Source organism: Heliangelus exortis, chromosome 2 (assembly GCF_036169615.1).
Source record: "Heliangelus exortis chromosome 2, bHelExo1.hap1, whole genome shotgun sequence".
Taxonomy (NCBI): Eukaryota; Metazoa; Chordata; class Aves; order Apodiformes; family Trochilidae; genus Heliangelus; species Heliangelus exortis.
In genome coordinates this window covers 32,646,331-32,673,694 of record NC_092423.1, presented here as the reverse complement: position 1 = coordinate 32,673,694, position 27,364 = coordinate 32,646,331, and the positions used below count along the sequence as shown (strand labels likewise).

The 27,364-nt window shown below is 37.0% G+C and overlaps 1 protein-coding gene across 2 annotated transcripts; it reads right to left on the bottom strand.

Annotated features, from left to right (window-relative positions):
* Positions 1-888: 888 nt before the first annotated feature.
* AZI2 (5-azacytidine induced 2) lies at positions 889-27,231 on the bottom strand. 2 transcript variants are annotated; one of them, XM_071735458.1, is made up of 9 exons: positions 26,986-27,231; positions 22,208-22,299; positions 17,953-18,182; positions 15,328-15,453; positions 14,935-15,034; positions 12,724-12,872; positions 9,973-10,034; positions 6,485-6,600; positions 889-3,239 (listed from the first exon to the last, which is right to left on the bottom strand). In XM_071735458.1, exons 2-9 carry the CDS (start codon positions 22,254-22,256, stop codon positions 2,851-2,853), a joined length of 1,221 nt encoding a protein of 406 aa, XP_071591559.1. In that variant the 5' UTR covers positions 22,257-22,299; positions 26,986-27,231; the 3' UTR covers positions 889-2,850. The 2 variants fall into 2 exon arrangements, with proteins under 2 accessions (XP_071591559.1, XP_071591560.1); XM_071735459.1 differs by lacking the exon at positions 22,208-22,299 and having other exon boundaries at positions 26,986-27,193.
* Positions 27,232-27,364: the final 133 nt, after the last annotated feature.

Genomic DNA, 27,364 nt, shown 5'->3' with positions numbered 1-27,364 from the left:
TGAAAAACTAAACAGTTGTAAATCTGCAAAACTGGCAGAAAGACCTGAAATGATCAGAATTTAAAAATATTTAAAAAGAACCAAACAGTGGAAGCTTATATATGAGTTATTAGAAGACCAGTTCTCTAAACATTTAAATAGATACTCCTCAGCTTGTCATATGCCCCCTGAAATGTGCAAAGTAGCAACCTACCCCAGCCCCAAAAGCTGTCTTCCATTTCTGCTAAATGAAATCTGTGCTTTTGCTCATTAAAAAATTTGTCAAATCTTTGGGTTGGGCAAAGTCTTAAAATGTTCGAAATTTACAGTCAAGTGACTTTGTGTGTGTGTGTGTGTGTGTGATTTAACATACTTATTTGAGGGATTTCATCCTTACTGTATGGAATTCTGTGGTTTTATAAGACAAATGCAAATGTGTGCACACGAAACACCAGAACCCTGTTACCACAGCTACTTCTGCACATTATTTGCTCACTGATGAAAAACATCTGAAAATGGAAAAAGCACTGTAAGCCACTAGTGGCAGGGATTTAAAAGTCAAAAGTTGATTGTATGCATCAGACCAACAGGTGCTTCACAAACCAGCTATCTCCAGTTACAAATGTTCAGTTTGTATGGTCAGACGTTCAAATGTTACAGTTTGGCTGCAGCACCCAGTGATGGGATTAGAAATGTTGCCTACACAAGCTCTCCATGATCCTACCCTCCTCTGTCAGGAACCTGCAGTTCTCCCGAAGTCCCTCTCAGCAAACATCACTGCTCCCTTTGCCAGCATGGAAAGCAGCACAGAAGATAAGCCCAGAAATTCTTAAACACAATCAAGAAATTAAAACTGATTAAAAAAAAAAAAATTGTGCCAAATACTGAACGATTTGTGAATGAAACCAATTTCAAACAAAAATAAATTTATTTAAAATCTTACACAGTAGAATTCCTTCATTGCACAAATCAAAGTATTAATCATGTTGATGTCTGCTGGATAACAACATTACTTATTAAAAAAAAACTCTGTATTATTGAGGTGGAGAACCCCAGAAAGTAGGCTACATTAGAACTAGGTACCATATAGCTTATGCAGCCACATGAGAAATGCTGTCTGCTGCCTTGTTATTACACAGGTAGTTGGTTCTATCAGCTAAAGCCTAGTGACTTGGATTTGTTTTATGCATATTGAGTTTGGTTCTATTACTTTCCAAGAGATTGTACTCCCCTGAGTAAGCTGTGTTCATTGGTCAGAATAAATTCCAGCATCTGACACCATTTCCATTAATCACAGACAAGCCAGAATACGTGAGCAAGATAACAGAAAGATAAAAACAATATCTGGTGAACAGGGCAGTCACACATTATTTATGTATGCTGTTCACTAATACAGTAGAAGGTACCTGAAAAGCATTTTTTTCATCTCTCCTAGACAAACTGAAAAAGGAGAGGAGGGCCATCATATGAAGTGCTTACTCCACAGGGAAGAAAGTGTCTGGATCCACACATATCACATAGCACCTTAGTCACATTCCTACAGCCCATCACTGCTAGGGCTATGCTACAGTAATAGCTTCCTCATGTATTTGCAAGTAATTTTAAGATAATTTGCTACTAAACAGATGTGAAATTATTTTTTATTACATTGATCTTAAACTGGACCTGTGAAGTTGAATACTTCAGCCACCCATTACAAGTTAGGTATCAGGGATCTAAAACACAAAGCATTTTCTTCAACGTATTGAGCAGTAAAGGCTTAACACTGTTGTATAAGCAGAGAAGTTAAAAAAAAAGGCAGATATTGTTCTTTGCTTTAAAAGGAAAACAATAAAATTAGTACTTATACATCTATAATCTATAAAGCAAGCAGTTTTAATTCAAATAACTTGTCCTTCGTGGCATACTAAAGATTCCACAAAAATACTCATGTGTATCAACAATGCTACAACACTTAGTCTGATTAAATTAAGGCTTTGTTTCTTTAATAAAATAAAAGTTAATAGCCTTCACCACCACACGAAGTCAAGGTTCTGGTGCTGTGCAAAGGAGGCACAGTAAGAGTACCTGCACTGGGAGCAGGATGATTCTGTGGCAGGCACCACTGTGCACAGAATTAAGTCAGTTTCCTACAGCATGAACTGAGGGAAACAAGCTGAACACCCAGGATTCAGTGTTCAGCAACACTACTTATGATCCTTTATAGTTCACAGTAAGGCCTTGAATTGGTGCAAACTGAACAAGATGGCCCAAGTGATTTTTCTCTTGGTACTATCTAATATAAATAAAGATTAAGAGAAAAAAAAAAATAAATCTCACCTTTCTTGGTTAAAAATTAAAATGCTTTTCTAAACCAGAGGAATCAAAGCTAATTGAAAGGAGGAAGGAACAGACAATCTAAATCTTCAGTTTGTCTTACTCTGAAAAAAAGGGCAAAACAATAAGCTCAGAACTGCTAGAGGTTTTAACACAGAATACCAGGTATTTTCTTGATAACATACAAATAGCAAGCAAATACGAACTAGATTCTTTTATTTTTATTCCAAGAACTCACTATTCAAATGTTGTCTTATGCAAATGTATACCATTTGCAGGAACCAGCTACCTAAATTTCTTTATATGGTAGATTTGTTTACATTTACATTGTATCAGCACAGCTTTAACTTCAGGGAACTTGCTCCTGATTTACAGCAGAGGAAGACAAGGCTTTGTTTCAAAACTAGAGTTTAAAAAAAAAAAAAAAAGAGAGAGAGAGAGGAAAAAAGAAAAACATTTCAAACAATTTGTTTTCCCTTTTGAGAAGTTCAAGTGTTAAGGTGCCTATTCAGAACCATTCTATAAAAATCCCTCCGTTTGTTCTAATTTTTTTTTTTAACTTTTGTGCAGACAGTTTTGATTACACTGATCCAGGTAATCTGCTGGACAGTTTAACAAGGCTGTTTTACTTTTCATTTCCCAAAACACATTCTCATTAGGCTTTGGAGGACTTGGAAATACCCAGGAATTATCTTCCAGAGAGCTCCTTCCATAAGAATGGTGTTCTTGAAATGTTTGCCCATCAACTGGAATGGGTCTCTCATCTGTCCATGCTTGTAGTGTCACCCTTTCAGACGGGGTTTTTACATCTCTTGGCAGAGGGGGAGAGAGAGCATTGCAGAATACTTCATCATTCTGTGACAGTTTTTTATAGACTACTCCAGGTGTCAAATTCAGCTTTGAAATGTTCAAGTCAACACATTGTACTGGTGCAGTAGAGGCAGCTGAAGAAAGAAGACAGATTTTTTTAAAATTACATTACCCAATCCATTTTTCATATACTGCAAACATACTACAGTGTAGCAGGTATGTTAAATCCAGTGTTTTCAAGATACTGATTTTCAGACTGTACTTTACTTAAAACTACTGAAAAGTTATGAATGTGCTATTTTCAGTCTGATTTTGCAAGGTGAGCCAGGGATCCTGAAATCACCAGTGTCTAAAATACACCAAACACCAAGGAAATGAGGAAGCTTCCTAGTTCCCACTTGAAGAGGACTTTCATACACTTGGAGAAACCACCCAGATTCAGATCATTGCTTACACAGAGCATGTTTCTTCCTATTCCCCTGATTCTTTTAAGAATTTGTGTTTTCAGGCTGCCAAGAACCTGAATTCTCACTGTTCAAGAAGCAGTAAAAGGGAATGGCATGGCATTCCATTCACAGGTTCTGTGCTCCACTTTTGTCTGGCTTCTGAAAGTAAAGCAGTGGGCTGCAACGTTCAGCCACCTGAAATGCCAGAGGAGTTCTAAACCCAGGAAGGGGAGGATTTGGAAATACTGGCATCTCCCTGACATAACAGAGCTGCACCTGCAACACACACCTGAGGAGATGGGCAAATACAACCAGGTCCTTTATTATAGTGGTAAATTACATAAACATACAATGGGAGTAGATTTACTATTCCTGCACTTAAAAAAAAAAAAAACACCTTACAGGTAGCTTTCTAAAACACCTATAAATCTTGAGTATGAACTCTGATTTGTAATTTTAGTGATTAAGGGACAGAAAAAGGAGCCAGTATCTTGGTCAAAAAATAAAATTTCTGTTTGTCACTGTAAATTTAAAGGTGGTTCCTAATACCCATGGTAGCCAAAAGCACTTTCCCATAAGCCAGCCATCATATTTAGAAAGACATGCTAAGGAACTGGGTTTGGCTTCTTTGTGTCAACAGGTTTAGAAAGTAAATCTGAGGTCTCCATTTAGTGAAATCCACTAAAAATGCATTGAAAGCGTGAAAAAAAACCACCAACCAACAAAACCCAACCATAAGTGGACACACATGGGTTGAAAATGCCCCTCTAGATAAATGACAGCTAAGTAGAGTCTACGCAGCAGACACAGCAAGGAGGGTACACAATAAGCTTGGACTTCAGGAGAGCAGATTTTGGTCTCTTCAGGGACCTGCTTGGTAGAGTACCACAAAACAAAGCCCTGGAAGGAAAAGGAGCTCAAGAAATTTGTTTAATATTCAAGGATTCAAGCTCAGGAGCAAGGCAGCCCAACAGAGACAAAGTTTGGAGCCATCAACACAAGAAGCACAGCTGATAGAGTGAGCCCATAAGGAGAACCCTTTCTGTGAAGACAGGCTGATGGAGTTGTTCAGCCTGGGAAAGAGAAGGCTCTGGGGAGACAGCAGCCTTCCAGTACCTGAAAAACACCTACAGGAAAGCTGGGGAGGGACTTTTTATAAGGGCATGTAGCAAAAGGACAAGAAATCTGAAGAGGGTAGACTTAGATTAGATCTTAGGCAGAAATTCCCTAAGAAATACCACTGTGAGAGTGGCAAGACTGTGGAACAGGTTGCCCAGGGACACAGTGGATGCCCCATCCCTGAAAGTGTTTGAGGCCATGCTGGATGGGGCTGTGAGAAACTCAGTCTAGTCGGAGGTGTCCCTGCCCATGCAGGAAGCTTGGAACTAGATTATCTTTAAAGTTCCTTACAACCCAAACCATTCTACGAGTCTATGATTTTTCTATAAATGTAAGCACAGATTTGTCTGCACTGAATTCATAAGAGTGGCTGACAAGCAAGGTAAACAAAAAATAATTTAAAGTTTCCATTTCTACTGAACCTACCCACTTGTACATACTTCTGAAAAATTACTGAAAACAGCCTACAGAGCAAAAGGCAAAAATCCATTGTTTCCCAGTAAATCAATAATGCCCTTTATAGCTGGAAATGTACAACTGCATTGGCAGCTGCAGAAAATCAGACTGTTCACCAGGAGGGATAAGAGAAAAATCAGCCCTTGTGTAGTGGGCAAGACAGATAACTCCAAATTAAAAGTCAGGAAGAAAACCATACTGCATGATCAAATCAAATCTTGACAGACTTACGGATTAAAAGCCAATTCAGTTACAGTTTTTATCTGCTGAGATTATTTAATGTGTTTTAGAATTCTAGGAATGCAGCCTCATCTGGTAACAATATGAGCAAGTCTCCAAAATGTGTTGATAGTTTATCAACCAAGTACCAGGGAATGATCATTAATGACTGCTGGCCTCAGACAAAGGCTGTGATAGACCTGGAGGTGAATCCTATCATTATCTCACCAAGCCAATCAAAGCTGCTTAGAAAGAAAATGTCTTGATTTTGTACTAGATAATGACATCAGAGACTGTCACCAATCTACTCTAGCCAAGTTCATAATCTTTCACTGGCATCTTCTGTATTCTGCACACAGTAAATACCAACACTAAAGTGAGCAGAAAAAGGAAATAAACACTGTGATAAACAGTCAGACTGAGAGTCAGGCCCCACCAAAGTGTTAATGCTCTCTTGCAAAGCATTTAGATTGAGAGAAAAATGCAAATGGAATAGAAGAACCACCTGATGAACCAAACACAGAAATTATACATCATGTGGAAATTGTTTTTCCCTTAATTATTTGCAAGGCAGCAGCAGCAATAAGGCAGTTTTGCAGCCTCAGTATTTGACATTCAGAAAATGTCATCTTGCATAGCATTTTGCTAGAAAAGATAACTTTTCTGAATGCCAACATAAAGAAATGTGCAGCCGTAAGGGAATTTCAGTCTTTTAAAGTCTGATTTTAAAATGCTGCCACATTAATGCTTTATACATTCTATACTGGGAAAATAAGACTGCGTTTGCAAAAAGATTTTTTTCCTCCTAATATAAAGTAGTTGTGGTAAAAGGTCAAATACGAGTAAACTTAACACCTCAGCCTTGTGCACATAAGCAACACTTGACTGAGAAAAAAGCCACAAGGGGAACAAAATACAGTACTGAAGAAAAAACACATCAGCAACACCTTTATGTGTGAAGTTGACCAGTATGAGACAGAAGCAAAAGCAGAAAATGGGCAGGCTGGAACCATAATATAGTCTAGCTTTTCAACTTCAATTGATGAGATTCTGATAAGATATGATAGGTAGTTTATTTTTAAAATGGTACAGCTTGAATCAACGATTTGTAAGGTCAGTTGCTATAAACACTGACTTGCCTTTCTTGGTCGCTGTTGGGGGTTTTTTCAGTTTTCGTAGAATCTCAGCTTGCATGTCAGTCACTAGGTGCAAATTAGACATTTCTCTCTTCAGTTCCCAATATGCTTGTTGCACACTTTCAAAACAAAATTTTTTTTAAAGTTAAGTAATTGCCACCTCTAAAGCACCCTCATGCCTATTAACACAACTTCTTTATCCAGCGCTAGCTGTAAAAAATTATTTTTGCCTGACATACTCTGCCAATCTTACTCAAGTACCATAACTCAAAATGTTTCAGCAATAAAGATAATTATCTTAAACTGATGGACCCTTGTATATTTTGACTCTTGCATATTACAATATATAATGTATATTAGCATACTAGATGATACTAATAAATTCGAGGTCCCCAAATGGAAAAGAATTTTCCTATCTCATTACTTGAAACCGACCATCTTATCATAAAATTAGTAATTTCCAAGAAATACTTAAAAAAACCCAAACAAACAAACAAAAACACCCACAAAAAACATTAAAAGGACACTAGGCTGCAAAAAAGTATTAACTTTGAATGCCTTCTGACAAATGACCAGACACATTATCATATGTTATGATTCTAGTAATGTTAATTGACCATAATTTTACATATTCCACCAAAATTAGTATTTGGGTCTTTACAGCATTCATTTTGGTATAATAACTTCAGACTAGATACCTAAGATCCATAGCAAGCATCCACACACAGACCAAACTAAAACATACAACTTGTAATCTAATTTATCACAGTGTATAAAATAGTAACCCAGTTCATTATCTGGTAAGACAGCATAATATGAGAAATAAATTTAGCAACAGCAGCACTGTTCCAACACTGAACCCTTAAGTTAATAGCTGGTAAGAAAATAAAGAACAAAAAAAAATGCTATCAGTTAATGTCTCCATGTTTCCTGGTAGAATTCTGAGCAAAGGCTCACTGATGTTGATTAATGTTAAAGTGAGCCTTGTTGAAGAATCACTTATATTGATTAATAATTATTGTTTAAAGACATAGGGATGCAGTTATTTCCAAATTAAACATGAAGTCAGTGATTTAATATTTTTTTAATGCTTAGCATTCTACTAAGACACATTTATTGAGAACAAGCATCACATATGAGTTTTCAGAATATTTTTCTCCCTGTGTCCACCTAAAGGATGTTTATTTGAGAACACCTCAGTATCTCAAACTGTTGTTGAGACAATTAAGAACTAAACTGTTTAACAACTGTATTTTCAAATATTCACATATGCAGATTTCTATCCCTCTAAAATAGTAATTGAGAATCACTCCTGCATGACATTTATCAGACATGAATGTGTTCAAAAGCACTGAACAGCTGTGAATCTGTTCTGCAAGTTAACTCTAAAAGAGCTCCCTTAAAACAAAGAACTTAAACTTTCTTCTACACACAGAAATATTTCTCCAGAATACAAAAGATTAGATTCAAAAACTCTGTTAAAAAACAGAGAATGCCAAGTTCAATAGGCAATGTATTAAGTATTAGCAATTCTGACAGACAGAAAGTTAAAATTTTCAGACCCGGTATTTCAAGTTCAGTTAAACCTGTGGCCTTTTTACTGCATTCCTTTTGGCTCTTTGAACTTCAAAAGATGTGACAATTTTAAGGTTAAGCTGATGTGACAAAACCCCTTCATTTATTCATGTGTTTTGCTCTCACAAATAAGATCAAATAAATTTTAGTTATATGCAAGTGAAACCATCCAATATTTAAATATATCTATATACAGAAGTGCTAAACATAAGAACAACTTAGTGTCTGCCATCAATCAGAAAGAAAGTGCTTAGACAAATTTTGTCATGTCCATTTAGCACTTTTAAAAGCATCTTACAAAGGGATGCAGGTACCAGAGTTCCACTTTAACACATAACTTGTTCACTGTTTTTTGTGCATAGTGACATAGAATTGCATTCCGGAACTGATTATCAAGGAAACTGCAACTGAAGCAGGAATTCAAGGATTTTAATTTCAAGGAATTTGCAATTGGAAACCAAGAATCACACATTCTTGGAAGCTTATCCTATACTGTCATGTATATCTGGAATATGATAGCCTAACTAAATCTACAACAAAGCCGATTTGCACACCAAGACATTGAAGTCAGATTTGCAGGCTGCTCACAAGTGTGAAATAATTTCTTTCCAAAATGTTAGCTAACTGCAAATGCCTCCCTTTTCCATAAACAGCAAGATTGCTTGCAACAACAAATGTTTCACATAGGTTTTTTTAAGTGTTTTTCCAATTATTTTTGTATAGGTTCACATATTCAGTAGACCATCATTATTTAGGTCATTAAAATAAACACTATACTGTACACATGATAGTTCAGATGGTTGCCACCTGAACATCACTTTGTGGAATAAATCTGTTCTGGAAGATGAAAGAGATAACTGCTTTACCTTGGGGTAACACCTTTTTTCATGCGTGTAAGACTGACTATGAAGCTCCAGCAGAAACCACAAGAAAAAGTGTTAGCTAGTTAGCTATCCAGCCAAGGTGAAAGGTGAAAGTGTAATTTGTGTATAGTATGTATAAATATTATCATCATTAGACAAGAGAACATATGAGAAGAAATAATTGTGCTGTTCTCTTTCAGTGACTGATTGCCTTTCCCATCTCTTTAACAGCCAAACAAGAAAGGAGGCTAAATAATCTGTCACTGTAAAAGGACAACTCTTCCCTCTTGTGGAAAATCATGTAAGTGCACAAACAGGCATAACTGGATAAAATAGTTATCATTTCTGCAAGATAGAACATGTGAGAACTTCCATATTCACATTCATGAATTGTTCTTTTGCACAAAGAATTAAAGGATATATATATATATATATATATATATATATATATATACTTTTTAATAGAGCAAAGCTACTCAGGACAGGATAATATAGGAGTTTATATCATAAGCACAATTACTATCTGAATGGCTGCAAAATGAGAAAAATGCTTTCTGATATGATAGCATTTTTCTGGATAATTGGTATTTGGTTTTGAATATATCACAGAGTGGCTCCTCAATATTAAAAAAAATCCTTTAAAATGTCTTCTAGTATAAATATTATTGAACTGAACTAAGCAAGAATGTATGTCCTAATACTAAGCAAGAGATCTGAAGCCACCACTGATAAAAACACAGAAACATCCTGATACAGAGATTATAGAGAAACCCGGAAACTTATCTGCCAGCTTCTCAAGTAAAGTAATTACTAAAAAGCCAATTTTTAAATCCAAGGTAGTTTAATTTTATTGTCTGTACAAAAATCTGAAGATGTAAATGTGTTTTTATCATCATTCTGGAGTACAACAATGATCTCGCTAAAACAATATACCTAGACTTGAAATTAGATCATGTAATTTGAAATAACAGATTAGAACAGGCTTCAAGAATATTTTACTTGTTCAAATTACTGTAAACTATAAATACAAACAAAGCCACTTGATTTTCATACCTCTGGATGTCTTGCTTTTGGAGAAAGTCTCCATTTAATGGATTTGCATCCTGAGCCTGGTCCTGCATAACATGTGAAGAAAAGATATAAAAGAATTTATTATTTCAGATTTCCTAAACAAAAATACTGCAGTGAAACCACAAGTTCACTAGTGAATTTATGAGTAAAGTAGTGGTTTTCAAAATGGACATAAGCACTTCTACTAAGAATTTCCACTTTAAAACTTACACGGAAGAACTGCTCAGCACCACCATACTTTTTTTAATATATAAACAGCTGTGCTTTTGGAATTTGCAATTCTTTAAGGCAAAACTTGAGAAAAGTTTTTGATCTCCATTATAAAAAAGGAAAAACTAAGGAGTCTTCTCTCGTTCTTTTGCTGCCCCAATATTTGAAGACAACTATTTCAGTATCGATTTATTTCCACAAGTTACACAATTTATCCCTTGAGTCTGCAAAACTGCTTTAAATTGTGCATACAAGCAGCCTCACAGAAGTTAACAGGACTGTTAACAAAATATTGGGCTTGCTTCCTCAGCCAAGCTTCTATTAGACCCTCACTTGAGACGAGTTCCTGTTCATATCCCTTCTCTTCATGTTTCCTTCCACCCTATTGTTCCCTCTAGCCAAAGCTGTTATGAATTTAATACCTGTTAATACCTGTTACTATGGCTTCATGATGCCCTATATACATATCAAACAACTTGTCAATATGATGTACACACTGTATCAACTACAATGCAAAACTTAATTAAGAATATCTAAACCTAAAAACAGAAAAGAAAAAAAAAGCATACTTGCCTAAGGTAGACAACATCTGAAAATGCTAACTCATGTAATTTAAACATGAGTTGCAATGAAAATACCAACTGGTTTTGAAATAATGCTGACTTGTCACTGCCAATTGATCACATATTCCTGTATTCCACCTGACAACATCTCTGACCACCCATCAGAGATTCAATTTCATAGTTTAAAAGAAAAAGTTGTACCTCACGTTTGAAAGCTTGTAAATTTTTATTTCCTATATTAAGCAGTAATCAGGATCAAGAAGAAACTACAAGAAGAAAAAAAGCTGTTCCTTGTAATACTTTTTGCAACAAAAGCTGTTGGCAGAAGCATTATTTAACCAGTGTCATGTCTAGTATTCCTTACAACTGCTATTGTAGCTTGTTTGTTCTACCAACATTCACTCTCTCCATACAATCTGCAATCTTCAGTTATTTATATAGCTTTTAACCCATTCTATAGAGCTGCCCAAAACAATTACATATAAGTTACAGTACACCTTCAGAATTTACCAGGTATTGAAAATACCTAAAAGAATTCCAGATACAAGTGAAAACAACAATCAATAGTAATGGAAGTTAACAAAACACCTCACATGCCTTCCAGGTAGTGTGCTTTATCCCCACCTAGTGGAAAAAACACAGGCTAAACCTGAGCCAAGCTAATCCATTTAGCCTGTCCATGTAATTCAGGAGCATTGCATGACAGCAGCAGATCCCTGGAGACTCATTCGGTCCTGAGAACCCAAAACCCCAACTATAGAACCTTTGAAGGCAGCAATGGAGAAGGGCCTGACTTGAGGATAGCTCTAGTCTGCTCCCTAAACTCCCAGAAGAGGTTGGGGTTCATCATCTTAGTTTAATCCAAAAGGAATCCAGTTCCCATAACCCTGACTGCTCCATAATGCAAGGCACAGTTGGCTGCTTCAAAAGGATGTTGCTGTAGTAATGCAAATGTGCCCATAAGGAAAAGAGCCAACAAAATATTAGCAAATTAAAGTAAAACTGTTGGAAGGCAGGATGATGGCCATGCAAAGATTCTATCTGCAAGTCTTACAGACCCAAATACTGACTCACTCAAATATTAGGTAACTCAAGATCACATGATCATAAGAAACATAAAATAGTCTGCCCCTTCAAACAGTCACACTTAAATCTTTTAAATTTATGTTTAACTTCAATGTCCAATGAGTCCTAGAGACTAGCACTGCATCTTTTATCATATAAAACAGTAAGCATGCACTAGACAACTTGTTTTAATGCTGGTTTTATTACTTTTATTAATGTTTTTATAATTGTTAAGCTATCTTAGTGTCCTTTCTGAGACCCTAGCCACAGCTACTTTACACAATGAGTCCCTCAAAGACACTTGCCCCAGATTAAAGGGAGTATAGCAACATTCTAGAAACCTTGTTACAAAAAATCCTCTTTCCTGACAATCTGAAACTACCCTAAAGGAAAGCAGTTGAGGTCCTTAAAGTTTGTAGGTGTCTTTCAACATAAGTATTATATTGCTTTAAAAGAAAAATATGAACAACATACACAAAAATTACAAAACAAAACAAGAAAAAACAAACCCCACACACACACACAAAAAAAAAAACCAAAAAACCCACAACACAAACAAAGCAGGTTTTGACCAAATTTTTTAAGTAGTCCAGACCAGGCTGAATACCTGCATAGAGTACATAAATCTCATTGGCTAGTTAGAGGAACCTGTAAAACATTTTCTGTTGGTTTATGGACAACAGCTGAGAAATCTCACCAGTGTAAGTGTACTATTTCCAAGAAACAAGCCAATCTATGAGAATATCTAAGGTTAATTTTACTGGGCCTGCTACTCTTTCACTCTATTATGTATTTTATCTTTTTGCTTACCCTTCATTTTGCTTAAACAAGGGATTTAAAATAATGCTATAACATAATCAAATATGTTAATACAAAAATTACTAAAAAAAGGCACCTTCTGCTTGGATTTTTGCAACTCCTGTCTGAGACTGTTGCACTCTTCCTTGAGGCTTTCTAGATCCTTTTCCAGACTATAAACTTTCAGGTCACTGTTGAGCTTCTCTATTTCCCAGCTGGACTGAGTACAATTCATATTTTTCATCACTATAAAAAGACAAGCAAAAAATCAGATTTCAGTCTAAGTTCAAGAAAAGCAACTCAATATGTAAGGTCTCACCTCAACCAGCCCATGTCCTTCAAAAAAAGTTATGCTGTACATTCTGAAGATACTGCAGTCTGTGATAAGAGAAATACTAACACTGGTAATGTTGTTGGCAGAGAAGCAGCGTATTTTCTGAGTTAAAATAGAGCCCCCTACTTTCCAAGGAGACACCACAGATTTTACATAAAGAAGGAAGAAACAGCATTAAAAGGCACTGGAAATACAAAAATCTGTTAATGACAAACATGCATGATATACATATCAGATGGCAATCCTTTTACATGCTTTGAAAGCTTAAGTCTTTTCCCCTCAGATTTATATCATTGCTTAATTTAGCATAAGTTTTTCCTAAGTTTAATACTAAAGTTCCAAACAGAACTGCAAAAGGTGCAGTCAAAAAAAAGGGTAAAATCTAGAAGTTAGGCAAGTCTTTTTCTTAGACAAAAAAATTCACATGGTCTCTAGTAAGAAGCAACCTAAGATGATCAAATCAGTAGTTGGATGCTAGTTAGCGAGAAGAGAGAGAAGATGGCAGGAAGAAAACTCCCAAGTCTTCTGATGCATGGTACTCTCACTTCTAGATCTAACAATTCAAACAAGCTAAGCTACCCTCATTTTTCCTAAAGAAGGTACTCAGAGCCCACTTATGGGTAAAACTGATTATTAAATAAGGCTTAAAATCACACAGAATGGCTCAGGCTGGAAAAGACCTTCAAAGATCATCACATTCAGCCTTGTCTTAACCCTATTCCCAATGACCCACCACTAAACCACGTCCCCAAGCACCACATCCAGATGATTTTTAAACATATTCAGGGATGGAGACTCAACCACCTCCCTGGGGAGACTGGTATAGTGCTTAACAACCATCTCTGTAAAGAAGTTTCTCCTGATATCCAACCTAAATCTCCCCTGACACAACTTGAAGCCATTCTTCAAAGCTCTCTTTATAAACTCCACACTTCCTACCTCCTTAAACCATGATGTAGTCAACAATATTACTATTACTACATGTGGTTTATTCCTCTTATTTTAAAAACTTGTGCAGTTGAAGTGGTGCATTACCTACTTGAAGTCCTCTTGCAAAGTAATCCAATTCAAGCACAGTGATATTTACTAACACCCTCCAAATGACTGCATTTGTACAAAATCTGAAGTCCAGTCAATACTAACATTACAAAGATGTTTTCTTGTTATCTTTTCTTTTAACAGTAAATTCATAAAGATTACTTTTTTCTTCCAGAGTGTTGTATTTTACATACTTGGCATCTTCACAGCACTCTTTACAAGAGCAGTAACAAAATCTGGATTTGGGCTTTTGAAATTGCCAGGGTACACCGTTTGTTTCTCCTTCCACTTGCCAACAGGCTCTCTACAAGCAGTATCTTTCTACCTTTCTTTACTTCCCAGCCCTTTCAGTAACTGTTGTTGACCCCTAGTATTGCTACACAACATCCCAGCAGTGAGACAAAGCAATATACTGCATCATCTGCATGTACCAGAGGAAGTGGTATGGACTGGATAGTGCTTGAGAATTCATAGAATCTGCTGAGCTGGAAGGGACCCATCAGGATCATCCATCAAGCCCAACTCCTGTCCCTGTGTAGGGCACCCCCAGAATCACACCATGTGTCTGAGAGCATCATCCAAATGCTTCTGGAACTCAGGCAGGCTTGGTGCCATAACTACTTCCCTGGGGAGCCTGTTCCACTGCTCAACCACTCTTTGGGTGTACATAACAAGCCTATTGAACTGTCAGGTTCTGCACTTTTCTCAAATTATTAAACAATCTACAGTGGAAGAACACAACAGTCTCAGACCTTTACCATAAGCTCCTCATCTATGTTGATCTAACATGCATGCCACCATTTACAAGTATGAACATGTATAAAAACCTGAACTACCTCACTGCAGTATACTCCTAGCCACTATATAGACCTGAAATCATAATATAACCATTAAGACTAGTCAGCATACATTAAAATAAAGTAACCAAATGCGTACCTTGTTGAGTTTCCACTTCAGTTCTTAGTTGTAACAGCTCTACTTCCTTAGACTGCAACTGTTCATTCAAGTTTTTCAAGGATTCTGCATTTTCTTTAATCTATTTTCAGGGCGAGAGGGAAACCAAAACCATTTGTGAACCTTTTTTTCAATCATGTCTGATAATTCAAAACAAGAAAAAAATTTGTATCAAATTTGTATGCCTAGCCTAGTAATGAAAGTGAGATACTTGAAATTACTAATCCTACACATACGTGTACTTTAACAGCCCAAAGGAATGATGAAACAAACACCACAGATCTTCAGCAAACAAAATTTGTTATACAGTGGCCATTTACTAACTATGCAGTACTTACATAACATGCATTTAAGTAATTAATTAAAAAGGCATACCACTTTATCCAGTTTGCTTTTAAGATTATCTCTGTCAATGCAGGCCTCTCGATAGGCTTGGTACGCCTGATTTATTTGCTCGCGTCCAACTGAAGTGCATTCCTCTTCCAGTCGGGAGCCAAGCAACTAAAAGTTTAATAGACATGAGAAGTAAGAAGTTTTGGATGTTATATTGAGAACTGCAAAACTTTAAAAGTACAATAGTAGAGCTTGCAACATTAAACTAACAGCTTTTTTTTTTTTTTTTTTAGTTTAGAAAAAAATCGCATACGTTGATACAGATGACAATTTTAACAAAAAATGCAACAAAGGCTGTCTAAAAATTCTGCAGTCTCTAATCATATTTACTGCTTGCTCATATCATACTGATATGAGTATTTAAAAACTATCCAGATGTCATGATTATTCACACTGATAATCCCTTCATCACATCTTTTCCAGACCGAAGATGTACCAACTGCTTTTTAAAAACAGAGTTTTAATCATATCAAGACAAAACATATAGAAAATCCAAAGGAAAATGAACACAGGTTTTTAATGTTTATAACATTTTAATGTTTTTTAATGACTTGTAACTTAAACTTTTTTTTGTGTGTGCATTTATGTGGGAAATGCCAAAGCAGAATTATTTTACACACAGCTATTAACTATCTTGTTGCCAGCTAAGGCAAAAGACAAGCAAGGAAGAGTAAGGACTACCAGCTAGACTGTCAGAAAGAAAGGGGCAGAGTTAAAATATATTCAGTGTTTTTATTAAGACAGCAACAAAACTTTTACATTAAGTTACATCTGTTCAGATAGAAAGCTTGTTTTGATGAAGAATTGCATTATTTTTTAAATTCTATTAATTCTGTACACTTGCTTTAAAATACTAATTCATTTAAACGGATTCAGTGTAGATCTTCGTGACAAATTTATGTATTTTTCTTAATTTTTAAGAGCCACACCAAAAAAGGTACAAAATACCAAGGAGGTGACAATAATATATCTATCTTAAATATTCCCTCTTTTAGGCATTCGCTCAAAAGAAAGTATGGGAAAGTAAGCCATAAAGGAAGGAAGCTTCTGTCCTTTATTTGAGGTTTTTGGTTGTTTTGTTTTGGTTTTTTTGTTTTTTAATTGACTCAAATTAAGCATACAGCTCATTTTAAGCTTTTTCCTTTTTGTTCTTTACATTTTTCTCCTCCTAATAAAGAATTCAGATAGAACACAAACCTTACCAAAAACTTTCTGGAAATTTCCATATGCTTTGACAATTAAAACCCAAAAGGCCTAATTCTGCAAGTTTTTTCTTTAACCATACAGTTATATAAGCCATTAACAGAGACTGAAAGTCAACTCTGTTACAAACAGTCCCGGCTTTCTCAATGCCCCTCTCTCATAGAAACATTTTTACAGCATTTGCATACTAAACCAAACAAACGTTTTCTCGGCAGAAAAACAAAGTATCATCATCTTCAAGACAATTAAGTTGAACCAGGCCAAACCAAAAGACACAATACTAAAAGGGATTGTCAGAGCCCTGTTTATTGTGATTTTGAGTAACCATGAAAAAAGATGTTACACAGCGTGGTTCAGCGAACATTCATGCTAAAGCTCTACTCTTAGGCCCATCACCCCCACAGGATGTTATATAAAGGAAGTGCTGAGAAAGTTTTGCCTTTTGAGAGAATCCTTACAAACTAGTCACCAAAAATTCCCAAATAAGTATTTCCAAGTGGTACAGAAGTGTGACTCAAGCTTGCATTCCAATGCCACAAACTGATATGGATTTTGTAAGCTTTTAAGCGTCAGTAGCACATCCTTAGGACTAAGCCCTAATAAGTGTCTCAGCTCTGACTCTAGGACCTATCTTTCCATCTTGTACTAAGAAGAAAGCAATCTATCAAAGTCAAGACCTCCTGCAGTACACAAAGATGCTCACTACTGAATGACAGATATGTGTTTAACAATAGCATTCCTTAATCAGGGAGAAAGCCTGTATCGTGGTCAAGCTTTTAGCTTTAAGGAACTTAACCAGATTAAGGTCATGAGAAACTGCATACTAAAAAAATTCCTAGATTCCTTTCCATTTTAGAATTACTGCATAAAAAATGCAGCCAGCCAACACTTCAGTGTTAAGCACTGCAACTTTGCATTTAACATTGGAGACTGCTATTAGCTAGACCTAAGCAGATATTCTTAACAACTATTTTTTCCTTACCATTTTGGTATGCTAAGCCCAAGAGATTCTTTTGATAGACAGATACTGGATTCTGACAATTTATTGGCTTGGCACCTCACAATTCAACAATATTAAGACACATGTGGCCAAGTTAGCAAAGGAGGCAGATGAAATATAGTAATGATCCAATGCAATTACAAGTCTTTCTCAATCAAAGCCTGTGCCTTTGCAGGGCATTCTTTTATTGCATCACATACATGCCCAGTCAGAATCAAAAATCCCAGTATGACATTACTCGACTACCACAGGAACAAACTGTGTTTCACTTGCACGTAAAACAACTTAGCGAAACCTTTTAACTTGGAAACTATTTTAAGTACATATTTTAAATACTTAACTATCTGCTCTGCCATCCAAACAGCAGCTGCTACTGGAAGCTGGTAAACTGACTTTTTTCTTACCTTTTCTTCTAGAATTCTCACTCTTTTCTTTAAGAAGGAGTTCTCCTTCTCCGTCTCCTTCAGCCGCTTCTTAATATCTTCATATGCAGTGACAAGTGCAAAGTGGGAGGCAACAGACTCATCTCCACTGTAAGATGAAACAGGAATCTCCCCATCTCGCTTGTGAGCATTGTCTGCTTTTTCATGGTTCAAAATACAGATGTCATCCTCTACCAGCTCCTCCATGACAGCTATTAAAAGTGCAAAATTTTTAGGGAGACAAATTCATCAAGATTCTGAAGTCTAAAAACCTTCCCAAATAACATTGCAGGGTATTTCTGTATAAGAATGACAAGACTGAATAATCTTTCACTATAACTAGATAAGAAAATTTGGAATAAACATCAGATTTATGAACCCCAAATTAATTTTTATTAAGGCTTAACACTATCCTAGAATTTGGCTGGTAGCAAATATCTGAACTCCAAAGGAGTATCACGTTAGAGGTTTTCCAAGTCAGCACTGAACAGTTAGAGAGACTGGAGTTGCAAGAAATCAACTACTGTGGCTCCTGAGCACAAGTGCCAAAAGGAAGGTATTTCATTTGATTCATTCCAGAATGCAAATATTTATATTTTTCCCAAACTTTAAAAAGGGACTCTTAAGGTACACCTGCACTGGTCCTTAAGGAGGCTGCATGAGTAGCTTTTCTTTACTTGATCATAGCAGAAAAGATCCTGCTGAACAACAATTATAGTAATTCTTGCCTTTAATCAAAACATATTCTGTAACATAATCTGACTCAAAATTCAGGGAAAAAAACTCGGTGATCTCACCTTAAGAGATGTATAACCCTAAAATACTAAGCAAATCCACCTAAATGACATGCAAAGTAATAATCAGATAGTGGGTTTTGTTACAACATGATGTTTAGGCACAGCAAAACATTCAATGAGAAAATAGCACCTTTAAAAAACTGCATATACTTTTTTGAACTTCAGGTCCTAGGAAGCAGCCTCAACAGTATTTTCCCAAACAAACTACCAATATACTTCTTTGAAGAGTAGATTTTACCTCCCACCCCCATAAAAAATCCTTACTAACCTAATGATTTAGCCAATGAATCAACAGAAAGGCTGAATTAAAGAAACTAGCAGAATGAAGACAGTTTTAATTGTAGGAAAAAACTATGTCAACAGTTAGCTGATCTGATCAGCAGAACTTCTCAGGAAAGATGGGCATCAGCAGGGGAAAAACCCGCAGCCACAATCACTGCCTCTACTGTGCATTTGCTATTTAAAAATCAAACTAGACTTCCATTTGTTTAACAATACTAAGAGGTAAAGGGATCAACTGCCCTGGAGCTTACCTATGTGATCAAATGCCTCTCACCATGCTAGCAGTGAAAAAGCTACATGGAGCCCAGTATTAGGAAGAGCTGTAGTACAGCTCTAGCTGAAGAATGGTGCTGCTGCCACATTTGTCTCAATTTGCTCCAAGCCAGTTAGACAACATTATAAAAACCTGACAGCTCCTTCATTCTAAGTAGACAGCAACGAGGCTGCAACAGGGAAAAAAGAAAACTACTTACTAAAACTGAACTCCTTTTAATGGTTATCATTAGGAGTGGATGCCTTGCATCCTGTTTGTGTTCCAACAGCCTGAGCTTCCCTTGCTGGTTGCTCTGCCTCATACTTGAGCAGGAAGAACCTTGCAAAAAGAGGTTTGCTTCCTTTTCACTGCAAGAATAGTATCACTCCTCCCACAAGGTGATCCTGACCGGAAGCACTATGTCATTCAGACTACATTAAATGAAGGAACTTCTTATTTTACCTTCTAAGAAGAGCATAACATACTAGCATGTCCACCCCTGTTTTACCTAGGGACCTGGAAAGTCTTCTCACCCACCTCATCAAATTCCAAGAGCTTGCCTTCTCAAGGCAACACTTCTCCTTCTCTCCAAACACTAGATTCAAACGGCATCATTACCTCTCGAAGAAAGCAGCCGATTCTGTGATCTTACACATAATATAAATCTTTATTCTCACACTTCCCTATGGCACCTAAACTTGAGCTCCTAAACTTGACCATGCACTCCCTATTTCTTGCACAGATCCCTTCCACCAGGAGATGGCAACAAGGGAAAACAGAAGACATCAGAAGAAGAGACCATGTTTATTCTGCACTTTGCTAACTAAAACTTCCTACCTTTACAAACTTCCAAACTTTCAAATAACACTCAGCATACACAAATACTATTTTCTAAATTCAGGCACATGCTTAACCTGCACCTATTAAGAGGACTAATTACACTAGCGTTTTTATTTACTTGAAAGATCTCCTTTAGGTTATAGAATTATTAAACTCTGGTTTTCTGATGCTGCTCTTGAAGCCAGCACTGGATGCTGCTCAGAAGACAAGCAGATAACTCCACATAATTCAAAGGAGCTGGTAATACACATTTTTCTAAGTTTCTACACACATGATAACCATTTCAGAAAGATCCAATATACATGGTTTTGAGTAATCTTACTGCAGCTAAGTGATGGCTAAACCTACAAAACAAAAGCCTGCTTCTCCTGAGAGAGGTGCCCAAATAACACAGCTCCTGGCTCACTCCTTTAAAGAACAGATCTGACAATGTAACACTTTGAAGGGGAACATGGCAACACATCTTTAAACAGGCTGAAATGAAGTAAGTGGGCTATTTAGAAGGAACTGAGATTTTAATTTTTTTTGCTTCAATTAATAAAAAATAAATTCAATTTATTGAATAAATAATAAAATAAAATTTCAATTAAAAAAATAAAATTATCACGAAAAATGCTTCTCTGTACTGGAAGCTCAACAGCCTAACAAGAATGGAGAATCACAACAATTTTGTGATTTGTGATTTAGTCATATCATATATACTTTATTTTTATCTTTTACTATCCCTATTAGCACAAAGTATTAATAATACTCACACACTGTATTTCACTGCCATGATCACAAAAAAATGCAATCGTTTCTGCTTTAGAAGAAATACAATTCAAATCACCATTGTCATCATGCCCAACAAAATGGAAACAAAACCAAGCCTTCAGAAAGACCTCACTTTCAAATAAATGGACATAGGTACGTAAACTGAAATGTAAATGCCACTGAATGCCAGTCTTCTCAGAATTTTAAACCATCACATGAAGGAAAAATAATCAAGAAATATTTGTTACTCTCAGTTTAGCATACGAACATTTAAGAAAAAACATAGCGTAGACAGTCAGAAAACAAAAAGCTGTTGGTATTTTGAGATTTCCCCCTATCTCTTACAGGACATTTTTGCTTCTGGCAAAGAGTGCTGATCTTGAAACCAAAAGCATAATTTATTTAAAAGATACACAAGCCACTTCAATGTCTAAGACATTTCATCATGCTACTTTCAGTCAATCTGAAAGGGGGTCTTTACATATTTTAATCTAAATAATCCATTTTCTCCCTTAATTTAATTGTGGCTTTGCAGAATAACTATTAAAACAAAACAAGAAAACCAAACCAAAAAACTACCCTGCAAAAACTGCAACAAATACACAGAAGTGTAAAAAATTGAAGAAAAAAGTAATTAATCAAATCTCAGGTACAAGTTGATACAAAAAACAGTTAAGTCTATTAGTAAACAGGAATCTGTTGCCTGTGCTTACTGAATACTCTTTTAACTGCATATTTCAGAAATTTTTAAATCTCAGGCTACAGAACTAGATGATAGACATTTCCTAAGAAAAAAAATCACTATGACCTCTGTATCAGACAGGTGTGTGATGACTCAAAAGTAAGTTATAATATATACAGCACTAACTGCAGTAGACATTAGATGAGGATGAAGAAAAATTCACATTAGAAAAATTAGAGCAGCATTGCTAAATATATCTAAATAATCAACACAACCTTAAAAAGAAAAAAAACCTGAAAACCGCAAAAAACTTTCTAAAGTATTTCCAAAGAAAAAACTCAATGCAACATGACTTCTCCAGCACCTGCTAAGCCTGTACTAAAAGTCCAATAAAAGATTTAAGCTCATACAAGAATAAAACCTGGCTATTAAACGGTATAAGATCTATAAAGGTCATGGTACAATGCACAGTTCACCCAGCAATTTGCTGTGCTGTCAAAGAAAAAAAAACAAAACCAAAACCAACAAAAAAAACAAAAAAAAACAAAAAAAAAAACAAAAAAAAAAAAACAAAAACACACACACACACACACACACATACATATATATATATATATAAAACATACTTACAAACAGTTTTTTCCACAAAGGGTTCCTTCTCTTTAAGAAGCTCTTTCATAATATTAATGTGACAGACAGAAACCCTTAGTAGTAGATAAAACCTTGAAAAATGGGGATATATCAGTAAGAAATCAGTGATTACAGTGCCTGCCTTTAATTGTTCTTTTAAAGTAGAGGAACTAGAATTTATTTTCTCTGGTATTATATTACATAATAATAAAATAACAGTAAGCAACAATGAAAGAAGTGCTTTCTGACACAATACATTCATTTGATTATTCCAGAAGTTACAACTTCTCAAACACAGCAGTCCCAGGAGGGCTTGCAGGATGCTTTACTGAACCCAACCACAGACTCCTGCCAGTGGTTTTTATTCTGTTTGGCTTCTCCAGTTCAAAGCTACACTTGTATGCACTGCTGCTAATGCACCATAGCTGTCACTCTGAAGCACCTGACTGGACATTGATCTCTCTAGAGCTGCAATTCATCAGACAGTGTGTACCAGAGCAACCAGATAAAGTCTTCCCACTACAGTATTTAAACTGATATAAAGACAAGTTAAGGCCTATGAATTCACCTGATGTCCATCTTGACCTGCTTTAAAAGCAAGCTTTGCAATCCCACTTAGCACAACATCAGTTTCAAAATAGGTCTCCTTAATACTTTTGCTAGTGATAAAACCCCCCACACATTTACATGTATATTTTTAGTGATTTGCACATGAAACAGCCAGTTTAAAAGGACTTTAACTTTTACTTCCAAAACTGAATAAATTAAATTAATAGTATTATTGTTTGTGTTTAATAACGTTTAAAAAGAAAAAGAAGAAAAAAAACACAAAGAACCTGAATACGCTGCTGACAGGACATATTATTAAGTTCTAGCAGGAGTAATTATGTCTGCCGTTTATAAGCATTAAAGGTTGTTGAAGAGATGGCAGTACTTAAGTTTTTTGGGTTTTTTTCACATAGTATAGAAAAGCATGGTTTCCACAAACCACTTCCGTTGTTCATTGATGCTCAGTGTAGGTTAAGAGAACAGCTTTGATTTAATATATTAAATATCCTGAGTGTAAGAATGTTGCCCCATGTCTTATTAATGCTTAGCAGAAATACAGCTTTTCTATTCATGGAGCTTTATAAATATTAGTCATTAGCACCATGGGAGATAGTTAAATATGAAACATTTTATATTAGAGAAACACAGGATGCAGAGGCTCTAACAGCAAACAGACCACAGCACACATAGATTTCTGTAGTTTGAAACGCTAATCTCATCCTCAGATAAGGAGGAGGGACAGTAGAAGCAGGATTTAATTAAATTTTTCCCAGTATCAAGCAGATTCCCATTTTGCCTTATCTGTTGATCTGAAAGAGCACAGAACAATTTTCAAAATATTTCCAAATAATTTAAGGATGGTATTTTTCTAGTTTGGTTGGTTGTTTTTTTTTTTTTTTTCCAAGGACACTACGAAACTCAACCACCTTACTTTGTTTACCTTCAGGACTTGGGGGGGTTGATTTTGTAATGGCACTATGAACAGTCTTCAGCTGCAATAATAAAAAGTATAATTTTTAACTGGTTTACCTTGCCTTACATAAAAGGCTGTGTATATGTGCATGCAGACTTAAAAATAAAACCACTTAAAAGAAATGCCTTTGATCTACAGGAATCCTGAATGAGCATGTTGCAGCCCTTACATAAATTTCAGAAAAGCTGCACTGCTTTTTTGTTTGTTTGTTTGTTTTTTAAAAGACACTCCAGCACAGCAGCAAAAATTTCAGAATTCCTGCAGTCAGCATCAAAAACTCCAGACAATACATCGAGTACATAACACACAATGCTAAAATAAGCAAGACTTCCAGTTTATTTAACCATTTATCACTTTGCATCCCTCCCTCAGAAATCTTCCGTTCTCTTTGATTCCAGTTGTGAAAAGTCTGTTCTATAGAGATGCTGCTTTTTACATATACCAGCTCCATTTATAGAGCAAAAAAAAAAAAAAAAAAAAAAATCAGCATCTCAGGAGCTGCTAGCTTTGGCCACTGCTTTTTTTTCCGTATGGACAAAGTCCACATCCCCAAAGCACTCCTAAGAGCTGCTGCATACAAGAACACAGCCCCGCAGGCTCAGCATACTCGGTGCTCTTCTCAAACACAGCAGCTAAATCAGACCTCCAAAACGCTTTCGCTTTCGTTTTGCTGCCTCCAGGAAACGTAAAGTTACTGCGTATAAGCCCAACAACCAAAACGCTGTTGCTCATCTATCCTGGACATCTGGGTAAGCCGGAGGAACCAAACAAAAATCCCCCTAGGTACAGCAGGCAATTTTTTCTATCTCAAGATTTACACAATAAATAATCTACTCTTAGAAAAACTAGAGAAGTACTAAAAAGCCCATTTTATGTCAATGGTGCTTGATAAATTTTATTTTCTCTGAGGAGTTTCACGCTCCACTATCTTCATAGCCAATTTGCAAACCCCATGCATCCCCAATATAATGTATTTCACTTGCCTTTCTGAGGATACTGTCACAGCAACCACTTTCCCTGACAACCACCAGAAAGGCATGAAAAAAAATGTTGGAGCCAATTAAATACCGTCCTCTCAGATCATATAACCCTGTTTATTAAACTATTAAATTTAATCTTGAAGCTAATTAGAAGCAATACTGCCAAAGAAACACAAGTAGGAACAAGATGGCTTTTGGCTACTAAACCTTTCTAACACCAAATATAGTTATTTTCAAAGGTTACTGAAGAACCCATATGTTCTCATGCTAACACAGAATATTATTTTAACCGACACTTTTTTGGTCTTCATTCCTTCCCATTTCAAAATGTTTATAAAGAACAACCACTGATGAAAGCTAAGAGCATTTCTTTTGGGGTTTTAGAAATCTTTTTTAAAATCAACAGTAGATTCTACCTCCCAGTCTGCCTTTCCTCCCACTCAGTTCAACTGTCAGATTAATTCATGGTCAGTAAGTTCACAAGTTGACTGATAAGGTATTATGAAAGCCTGGAATAATCACATTAACTTTTAATTCAACTGGAAATGCTCCTCACCTGCCACAACTATTAAAAGGCAAGTTAAACTGAGTCACACTGACTGTCAATCTAGATATCCTTTGTTTAGAAAATACCCCCAAAAGAAGCCATATATCATAAGGTAAATGAACATTGCATTTTATTGCCTTTACTTCTACCTTCTTGCTTATTTTCTCTAAAGTCTTTTTCCAGGGCAGTTTTCACTTTCCTAAGGAGATGTCCCTCATTTAACATCTTTCAGTCACAATGCTCAATTCCCAGTTAAATGCCTCTATCCTAAGAACAAATGTTAATGGATTTGTAGCTTCATGTACAGTTTTCTCCAACACTGTTAGATGAAGTTATTCTATTTTTTCACTCTGAGTATACTACAGTTTGTTCATGTATTTAACCTGACAATTTCACACTTTCTCCACCTTTTAACTACCACATAAAAACCAGACATACTGAAAATCAAATCAGAATAATTGCCAAAATCTAGGCCATTTTAAGATTATCTATAATTTATTACTCATTTTTGCTGCACAAAGATGCCACATAAACATAACCCGGTTTGTATCCTGGCAATGGTAACTTTACACTTCTCTAAGCTGTAAAGTGTAGGATAAAAGAGAGAGGGGGGAGTTTTAAAAAATATTTGAATTTTGAAGGCAAAATAGATATAACTCTCATATAACCTGATCTAGAGTCTACCTAACCAGTGCTTTCAGCCTTCTGACTTCACGCAGAGTTGTTTACTCAAAAACTGCACTTAGAATTTGGGGCAGTAATCTCCTTCTTGTTACAGTGCAATCACTGGATCAACACTTACTTCTATCACAAGCTATTTTATGAAATACTGATTATTTAAAGACTAAAATATAGTAGTAAACTTAGGTTTAGTTTTGGTTTCCACATGCTAATAGGTAACTGGTATAATTATTATCAGTAACATCACAAACTAATACCCAGGAAATTAAATATTTCCCATAACTCACAATAATACTTATCAGAAAATGCTAAGAAAACCTGACCTCCTGACACCAGATCAAGCTTGACTTTTATGACAATAATTCTTCCCTCACTCTACTTCTTCCAGAGCTGGCTTCCATTATCAGGATATACTTGGTGGACATAGTAAAAAGACAGCAAGGGAATTAAGTGAACTAACTCGACAAATACAAAGGCTCCTAAAACCTCACAGTGTACAGCCCAACCCACTCTCACTTGCAGGCTGCCGGGAACCAGACTTTATTTAAGGCGATCACCAGCATGTACGACCAACCAACCCAACACTCATCTGCAGCCCCTCCTCCCAGCCCCCCACGGCCTGCAACACCCGCAGTTCCACTCCGCTCCAGCGCTCCATCCCCTTTCTGCTTCCACTTGACGCGGGGCTAATCCCCCTCAGCTCACACCCTTGCCCAGCCTCCCCGTTACCACCCGGTGCTTCCCTCGGTGCAGCTGTCGGGCTATTTCAATGCCTACCTGGCTGTCCGCAGCACTTCAAAGCTACGCTCACCCTCCCCCCATCAGGGTTGCCCCGGGGCCTTCGAACCCAAAGCAGGCCGGGACCTCCCTCCCACCCACCCACCAGACGCTGCCCAACCGGGCCCGAATCACCCCTGTCCCCAAGGGAACCTCTCCCGTTTCACCACACACCGCAGCACGGAGACCCCCGGGCACCCCTGGCGGGGACGGAACCAACTGGCCGGCAGGCAGGCACCCACCGGACCCACTCCCCCGCGTCAGAACCAACCTCTCGGGGCCTTGCAGGAACCAGGCGGGTCAATAAGGTGAAGCCACCTCGGCGCAAAGGCGGCGCCGGCCCTCGCGGTCTCCCCTGAAGCCCCCTGGGGCTCCCATCGCCTACCGCTCCTCCGGCCCGGACGCGGTATCGGTACCGGTCTCGGTACCGGTCTCCGTCCCGACCACCGCCACCGCGGGAAGTCCCCCGGCGCGCCAGCCCCGCCCTCCGCCAACGAAGGCACCACGTGACGCGGAAGTCAGTCTCGCGGAGCTTCTCTACCTCCTCTCCCTCTTCCACCCCCTCGGAAGTTGAGAGGCGGCCCCGCCTCCTGGCTCTGTGGAGACGGACTACAAATCCCGGCATGCAGCGGGCGGGCTCCCGCCAGGGC

What these genes read in the sequence shown, in the direction of transcription:
- AZI2 (XM_071735458.1), bottom strand. Translation starts at nt 22,256, where the DNA reads ATGAAAGAGCTTCTTAAAGAGAAGGAACCCTTTGTGGAAAAAACTGTT. An exon ending in TGAGAATTCTAGAAGAAAAG is followed by an intron (nt 15,454 to 17,952) that starts GTAAGAAAAAAG and finishes TTAAACTTTTAG; the next exon opens with TTGCTTGGCTCCCGACTGGA. An exon ending in AAAGCAAACTGGATAAAGTG is followed by an intron (nt 15,035 to 15,327) that starts GTATGCCTTTTT and finishes CCCTGAAAATAG; the next exon opens with ATTAAAGAAAATGCAGAATC.